This window comes from Rutidosis leptorrhynchoides, chromosome 1 (genome assembly GCF_046630445.1).
Source record: "Rutidosis leptorrhynchoides isolate AG116_Rl617_1_P2 chromosome 1, CSIRO_AGI_Rlap_v1, whole genome shotgun sequence".
Lineage (NCBI taxonomy): Eukaryota > Viridiplantae > Streptophyta > Magnoliopsida > Asterales > Asteraceae > Rutidosis > Rutidosis leptorrhynchoides.
The window spans coordinates 487,226,553-487,235,089 of record NC_092333.1 but is presented as its reverse complement, the minus strand read 5'-3'; the positions used below and the strand labels follow the sequence as shown (position 1 = coordinate 487,235,089).

At 33.9% G+C, this 8,537-nt stretch overlaps 1 protein-coding gene and 3 non-coding genes across 4 annotated transcripts; 1 reads left to right on the top strand and 3 right to left on the bottom strand.

Annotated features, from left to right (window-relative positions):
- Positions 1 to 4,149: 4,149 nt before the first annotated feature.
- On the top strand, positions 4,150 to 4,947 carry LOC139875324 (bZIP transcription factor 53-like). Its single transcript, XM_071862666.1, has one exon. The coding sequence runs from the start codon at positions 4,523 to 4,525 to the stop codon at positions 4,943 to 4,945; it is 423 nt and encodes a 140-aa protein (XP_071718767.1). The 5' UTR covers positions 4,150 to 4,522; the 3' UTR covers positions 4,946 to 4,947.
- Positions 4,948 to 7,860: 2,913 nt separating this feature from the next.
- LOC139887457 (small nucleolar RNA snoR97) lies at positions 7,861 to 7,970 on the bottom strand. Its single transcript, XR_011773289.1, has one exon. It is a non-coding gene; the product is annotated as a small nucleolar RNA snoR97 (small nucleolar RNA).
- An 85-nt stretch (positions 7,971 to 8,055) lies between these two features.
- On the bottom strand, positions 8,056 to 8,171 carry LOC139887431 (small nucleolar RNA Z278). Its single transcript, XR_011773263.1, has one exon. It is a non-coding gene; the product is annotated as a small nucleolar RNA Z278 (small nucleolar RNA).
- A 31-nt stretch (positions 8,172 to 8,202) lies between these two features.
- On the bottom strand, positions 8,203 to 8,293 carry LOC139887429 (small nucleolar RNA Z223). Its single transcript, XR_011773261.1, has one exon. It is a non-coding gene; the product is annotated as a small nucleolar RNA Z223 (small nucleolar RNA).
- Between the last annotated feature and the right edge of the window lie 244 nt (positions 8,294 to 8,537).

Here is an 8,537-nt window from a genome sequence, read left to right as displayed (position 1 = left end):
CCAACCGAGTAAATGAATCCTTATATAAGGTACGTCTCGTTTTGTTAAACAACTGTCAAAATTGACTTTTTTGAAATGACTTTGGATAACTTTTGTATGTCGATATCGAGCATTAGGATTGTGATACACTATGACCTGACCTAGCTTGATAGACATTTATTGACCAACATATGTTCTCTAGGTTGAGATCTACGGTTATTTGGTAATACGAGTTTCGGTCACATTTGGTGAACGACTTTATATGCTGCTAAAGTGAGTTTCATTTGCTCCCTTTTTAATTGCTTTTGCAATATATATTTTTGGACTGAGAATACATGCACTTTATTTTAAACGCAATGGATACAAGTACATACTAAATTCTATACTGAGTTTGAACCGAAAATCCCTTAGCTTTGGTAACTAGTAACTGTCGGTTATAAGAACTGGTGGGCGCGAGTAGTAGTATATGGATCCATAGGGCTTGATATCCCCGTCCGAGCTAGAGCACTAGCCTTTTAACGGACGTATGCTATTTGAGAAGCGTACACGTTGGTTTGCGTGTATTATTAAGATGATTATACAATGGATATAAATTATATATACGTTAAGTTTAGTTACCAGGGTGCTCAATCTTGTAGAATATTTTGATAAACGTTTCTGGATGAAACAACTGAAAACTTGTGATCCACCTTTATGTACAGATTATGCAAAACATTAAAACTATGAACTCACCAACCTTTGTGTTGACACTTGTTAGCATGTTTATTCTCAGGTTCCCTAGAAGTCTTCCGCTGTTTGCTTATATGTTAGACAAGCTATGTGCATGGAGTCTTACATGGCATATTTTTCAAGGAAACGTTGCATTCACCAAATCATCACCATGTATCATATTTTGACTGCATTGTCAACGGAAGTACTATTGTAAACTATTATTTACGGTGATTGTCTATATGTAGAAATCATCAGATGTCGAAAACCTTTGATTTAAATATTCATTTATGGTGTGCCTTTTCAAAAGAATGCAATGTTTACAAAACGTATCATATAGAGGTCAAATACCTCGCAATGAAATCAATGAATGACGTGTTCGTCCATATGGATTTGGAGCGATCGTCACAGCATGAGTACTTAAACTTTATATATGTGTGGGTTATACAACGGCATAAACTTTCCCCTTAGCTCGGTAACGTTTAGTCATTGGTTTTTGAACCGGTGAATGCGAATCTTAGATATGGATCCATAGGGTTTGACATCCCCACTCGGGCTAGTCGCGCTAGCATTTAACGGGTGTTTAATACTTCGTAAACATACGCACTCGCCAAGTGTACTTTTAGGGGGTTATAAACGTTAAGTTAGTTACCAAGTGCCCACGGATAAGCATATACTTTATCATACTGATTTGAAACGCTGGTTGAAGCACTGAAATCTCGTGGCCTACATTACATTACTGATTACAGATAAACTATAGCTCACCAACATTCGTGTTGACTTTTTAAGCATGTATTTCTCAGGTGCTTAGACGTTGTTGCTTCCGCTGTTAGACTTGCTGTCTTGCTGTTATAGCTTTGCTGTTAAGGACCTGCTGTGTTAGATTTCCGCTGCATTACTTAGAGATGTCTCAATCATGGAACTTTTCTTTTGCATTCGTAACTTATGTTATTTTCAAACAATGACTTTGTAACGACCTTTGTGTCACGTTATCTTTTGTAAACGCTGTCTTTTATGAATGCAAAACTGGTTTTCAAATAGCATGTAGTACTTGACCGTGTAAAGATCCTGTTGTTGACGAATCGTACACGATGGTTTTGTACGGGGCGTCACACATTACTTCCCCAAAAAAATCGAGATCGAATACTTTCAAGAGATTTTGATACCGTTTCAGGACATTTGAACAAAGAAAAATGATAAACACCAAGGCTACATAAAATTGATTTAACAAGCGTTAATCTTTCACCTATCGATAGTAGATTAGCATGCCAAGTAGAAAATCTAGATTTAAATCTATCAATGAGGTTTTGCCAATTTGAAATAAAATTCATATTAACACTAATATGTAAGCCGAGATATTTAGTTGGAAATGACCAAACTCGGCATCCTGTATAAGTCGTTAAATCAGCTACTTTCGAAATCCAATGTACCAACACTAAAAATATTAGATTTCCCCCTTTCAAACCCGAAGCTAAAAATAAAATATGAAGGATCTGCAAAATATTAACCATTTCTTGTGTATCCCATTCAGATAAAATAATCACTTCATCAGCATAAATGAAATGAGATAAGAAAAATACCAGAACCGTCTATACTGATACCCTTCAAGAGATTCACCTCCAAAGCTCGTTAAAATGCCAAGTGTAAACCTTCCATCACCAAGAGAAAAAGAAACGGGCTAAGTGGATCACCCTGTCTCAATCCTCTGTGTAACGAGAACTCCATCATTGGACTACCATTAATCAAAACAGATGTTTTTGCAGAAAATATACAACCTTTTATCCAACTTTGCCATTTAATTCCGAATCCAATAGCTACAATGGGGTTTGGCTAAAATTGTATCATCTTGTCACCATGTTGCTGATCGTGGCATCTGGAATGCTAATTCCATACGCAAGCAGGTGGAGAATGGAACATCTATTCGTTTTTGGTTAGATGTTTGGATTGGTAATGATTCGCTGGCCACGAGGTTTAATAGACTTTATCATCTAGCATCAAATAAAGAAGCTATGATTTCAAACAGATTGGTGAATGGAGTTTGGCATTGAGGTTGGACCAGAAACTTGGGTAGTCGAAATGAGTCTGCTTTGCAGCAACTTGTTTTTGTTGTCCAAAATACAATATTGATTGATCGTCAACATACATGGTACTGGGAACATACATCGGATGGGGTTTATACGGTTAGTTCAGCTCGTAATATCATTGATCAGTTTTGCCTTCCTTCAGTTCCTACGGCTACTAACTGGTTGACTTTAATTCCTCGAAAAGTCAATCTGTTTATATGGAGATTGGGGTTGGATTGCTTACCTACAAGGTGGAATCTTTCGGATAGAGGAGTGGTTTTAGATTCTATTTTATGTCCTTTGTGTAGTGTGGAAATTGAAACAGCTTCACATACTTTTTTTGGTTGTCAAGTCGTTCAAGAAGTGTGGTCAAGGATAAAAAGATGGACTGATGTGGATCTACCTGATTTTGATGCTTGGTTACAATTGTTTGAGTGGATACAGGCGTGGAACACTTCCAAGGATGTCAAGAAAAAAGCTACTGGCGATTGTCTCAACGACTATGTGGGTGATTTGGCGATTCCAAAACCAAGTTGTTTTCAACGATAACTCGGCTCAGAAAAGTCTTATTTTTGATAATATTGTTTTGTCTTCTTTTACGTGGCTTTCTCATAGAAGCACTTCGGTTTCTAATTGAAACTTGTAACTTTTAAAGCCTTTGTAATTCTTTTCCTAGCGTCTTGTTAGGGAGGCTTTGTTTTTAATATAAAAAGCTTTGCCGTTAAAAAAAGACGTAATGAATCAAAATTATAAAAATAGCACACAAACTTTGACAATATTTGTTGACGCTTGCAATATAACGAAAGAGTGGGAATAATGTTAATGCTAATACGATAAAAAAAAAAAAAAATTGTGAATACTGTAATGCGGGTACATAGTACATACTCCGTACAATACATACATACATTTTAAATTTGTGACATTTAAAAAAGTATATTGTTTTAAAAGAGAAAATAAAAAAGACAGGGACTCATTTTGTAGTTAACAAAATGTAAGGGGTCAAGCTTACAAAAAAATAGCATCAAAATGGAATATACCTTCTTATTGCCATTAAAATATTGCAGAAATTGCTGGGAACCTACGACTTCATCCCCTATAAATACCCAATCAAAATCCTTTCTTAACCTTCTTTCGCCAATCGTTTGGTTCGCCTACCACAACTTCATTCTTCCTCAGGTACCTTCCATTTCTTTCTCTTTTTCTCTGTTTTCATCGTTACATTTTCTTTCTGATTATTTATTAATTTGTCTTTATTTATACTTCGTATTATATATAGTTATAATTATAATTATAATTATATTATAATTTTATGATTTTTAGTTTTCTGTTGTTTTCATAGTTAGGTATACCAATTCCTATTCATAGTTCTGAACATACATCGTATTTTTTGTTTTTTAATTGCAGATGTATTGAATTAGCTGTCTTGATAATCCGATCCTTCAATTTTATTGTTTTCATAACTCAATTTTGCTTTATTTTCAATCAAATCTATGGTTTTGTTAAAATTTGGGGCTTTTTATAATACGAATAAAATTTAAATGAACTCTCTGTATTTATGACGTATGCTGTACTGATGCACCGGATCCGTATTCTTCATTCATTTTCCGTTGTTTTTCTCTACTGGTTTCACGAGCTTTCATGAATAATTAGCCCTAATTTCGTCTGTATTAATTTCTTATTAAAAAAAATTCAAAATAATTATAATCTCTCCAAATTTGCCCTAATTCATTACACCTATTGTTAAATTTCCCCAATTCCATCATCGTACCTCAATGGCATCACCGAACTCGAGTTCCGAAACAAGGTACGCCAATCTCGATGAACGCAAACGAAAGAGAATGATATCAAACAGGGAATCTGCACGCAGATCACGTGCGAAAAAGCAAAATCGATTAGACGAACTGCTCAGTGAAATCAACCAATTGCAGAATGACAACACTACAATAATGAAGAAAATCGATGGAGCAACACAAATACTTGTTGGAGCTAATTCACAGAACAATGTTTTGAGAGCTCAACTTACAGAGTTAACGGATCGATTGCATTCGTTGAATTCGGTTTTACATATTGCTCAAGAGGTTAGTGGGCTGGCTATGGACATACCTGAGATGCCTGATACTTTGCTTGAACCATGGAAGCTTCCATGCTCGATTCAGCCTATCACTGCTGCATCATTTGATATGAGTATGTTTTAGTTTATGATATTGTTTCTGTTTGCTTATATAAGAAGTATGTTTAGCAGGGAGTGGTTTATAAGTTTATGTTGGTTTCATGTTATTGTTCAAAACTATGTTTAGTAGGTAATATATAGAACCTTTAGTTCTGGGGTTCGAAGATAATATTGTTGCTGTTATGGGTTTGCTATTTAGAGGTTATATTGATATCGAGGTATTGGTGATTTGTATGATTTATTGAATTTTATCCATATTCCTATTATTGATGAATTGATGATTAGTATTACGAGTATTATTGAGTATTGATTACATTAAAGTTATAATCACACTTTAATTTAATTCACTTAACATAAATTAGGTATTTATCGTAATATTTTCGATTAAAACAAGCTTTATATAAAGTTTACATTAAAGTAATTTAACATCTACGATTGACAATCAGTTCAAATAACGTAATACGTTTTTTATAGGTTTATGTTAATAAATTATATGACTCAATCAAACGGGCTTGGTTGAGCCGGTTAGGGTAACGGGTAAAATGGGTTTGGTTGAAATGAGACATGGGTCAAATGGTTAAAAAATTTAAACGAGTCCAGACGGGTCGGTTTGGATAATAGGTCATGGGTAAGTGGGTCAAACAGGTCAAACGGGTTGGGCCACTACTCATTTTTTCCCTTCAATTTTTGAAAGAGCTGGAAGTCTTACGATAATAAACGAGCTTGTAATTAAAAATAACCTCATATAAAATGTTTATCACATGTTTCAAATATCACATGTTTCAAAGCATAAGTTTCAAAAGAATATCCAAACATGTTTCAAAAACAAAAATAGATATAAACAAATATAAGATCAAGTTTAATGGATAACTAGTACATTTTGTTTAAGACACAAATAACCAGCATATAAGCACACTCAAAACCAGGATAAACACATTCAAATGTGTATTCACATTAGGAATTGAAGTATACCCAAGCACAATTCAACCATCAGTATAGCATTTAGCATAATTGGCTAATGACCAAGTTGAAAATTTGCAGCTAGAAAAAAAATTAATGATAACAAATACGGAGTACATCATATTACATTCGGTAAATTAACCACCTGAAAAGTCAAAATGCAGCTCAAAACTTCGGAAAAAAAAATCAGAATCACAAACCTGAACAACTCTAGATCCTAGATCAGTGGTGCCGTAAAACAAAGTACGGAAGTACCCCATTTATTTTACTGTTTTACATTTTGGTTACAGTGTCTCAAATTCCATCTCACCTACCAATTTATATGTATTTAAAGATAAGTTTAATTAACATTAACTTTGAACAAAACTATAACATCAAGAACGTGATCAGTCAACACCAAAATATGATATTCTAACCTATTTACTAATCAAATATTCAATTGTTACAAATCAAACTTATATGCGGAAATTTAAGCTTTCAATCAAATTACAAAAATCATAAAATCCCCAGTTATATACTACTGTAAGATAAACACCTTGATAAACCCTTTGATAAACACTTCAATTGTCAATTTTCAAAAATTCTTCTTCCGTATTCATGAATCGGTGTAGGGGTTTTTGATCTTGGAATCGCAATACTCCGGGTATCTTAATTTGTAAGCCATTAAACCTATTAGGTAAAAATGAAGGCTCATAATAATAAACCCAATATGGGTTGGATTGCCAGGCCTACTCCGTATTAATGTAATAAACTTTACTATTGTTTATATAAATTAAGAGTTTCCTCTTTTCATTCCAAATTCAAGAATAGTACCGATACGATTGATTGGTCTGTGCGCCTCTTTTATTACTTTTTTGTATTCCCCTGTTCTTCGGATACAATTCGATCCTTCTACGGCCAAATCTCAATTTGAAGGCTGATTTTGAAGAGTTTGATGGCATAGATGAAGTGGTTCGAAGTCTGAGGGAAAGTGATGGCAAAGGAAGAAGTCAATATACGCTGCCTGAGAAAGTCATTAACGAATAAATAGTTGAGATTCCATATAATTGAATTATTAAACATTATTCAAAGGTTCGGGAATGCATTGAAATGAATGGAGTTACCTACGCATCACAACCACAAAATAGAGAACAAAACAGCAATTTTTTTTGTTTACAATACAATTACTTGCAAGATATTAAAACTCGAAGCAGCAGCACAAAGAGAAAGCATGGCAAGATAGGCCAAACATGCATCAAATTAATTGAAAGAGCTCACAGCTTCATTTTGTAATTTATTTTGTTATTTTTTGTAAAAAAAGGTGAAAAGATATGGAAGGACAAACAAATTAAAACCAAACTAAATCAGCCTACCAAAAAGACACAAGAAATCAGAAATGGCAAAGGTCTTCATGTTGACAAGGTTGATGGGTTTACTTCACGTCCGGACGAAAGAAATCAGAAGGGCAGATCCAACGCCGGTTAATTTGGTTTTTTTGGTTGATTAATTGTTGGGGTTTGTTGTTGAGTAGTTTGATGGCTGGGTTGTTCTATCTTGTAATCTTGTTTGTTTCGCTCTTTTGCTCTTTTGCAGATGAAGTCATCCGTCTTGTTGAGTTTTGTTGTGGTTTAGATGTTTGTTGTTGTATGTTATGGCTCAACATAGTTACCTAGGTCACATTGTTGGTTATGGGTCTAGCAAGTTTGCTTTTTAGCGAGCCGTTCTGGTTTATTGGTTGTATCGGTTTAGAGGTTCCTTATCTTTTGATGAATTGATAGTAATCGTTATTTTGCCAAAAAAAAAAAAAAAGACGCAACAACCTCAAGTTGCAGCACAAAACAAACCAAACCAAACCCAAATATTTACCAAGTTTAGATTGTTTTAATCACAGTCAGCGGTGATGATGAAATAATGTCGGTATACATACTAGAAATAAACATAAACATTGTGTATCGTTTAAAAAAAGAAAAATATAAAGATAAAATAGTATAATACGTGATAAGCTGTTGTGCTATTATTTAACTCCAATCTCGTTAATATTACAAGAGACGAAGCTGATAGATAGCACATTCTTGTCTGAGTTTCTTCAGACTCCAAGCCCATTCTAATTCTATATATTGAATATATATAGAAATAGTTTAAGGCAAGAAGTATAATTTAAACTCATTAAATCAAATGCAAAATAAATAAATTTTTACCTCAGTTAAATCCAGTAATATCATTTGAAATACAATTTCAACCAAGTGGTTCTCCCTGTAAACAGGGTCTTGGATCCACTGTATCTCACACAATTGGATTATTTCATCATCGGCTGAATTGAAAATCTCAAAAAATTAAAACAAAATAAAGCTCAGATATATAACAGCTCTATCAATCATGAATATTCAGAAGCAGAACTGGCTTAAAGCTGTGTATTTAATCATCACTGCAGATCTTATAAACAGAACACAAAAATAGAACAATACAGAGTATCAACCATCAGTTAAACCCTAATACCAAACAGAAAATTCGAAAATAATTACTCCGTATATACAAATTTACAGATTAACATTAACAAAGAAGGTACTCCGTACTTTAGATGATATCTATGAGAGATGATTATGTAACGGCTTATATAACGTGATAATTGTTCTAGGGTTTTAAAGTTGAACGGCAGGTTGAAAGATTGGGCCGGCCCA

Excerpts from the sequence above, each read along its gene's own strand:
- LOC139875324 (XM_071862666.1), top strand. The coding sequence starts at position 4,523 with ATGGCATCACCGAACTCGAGTTCCGAAACAAGGTACGCCAATCTCGAT.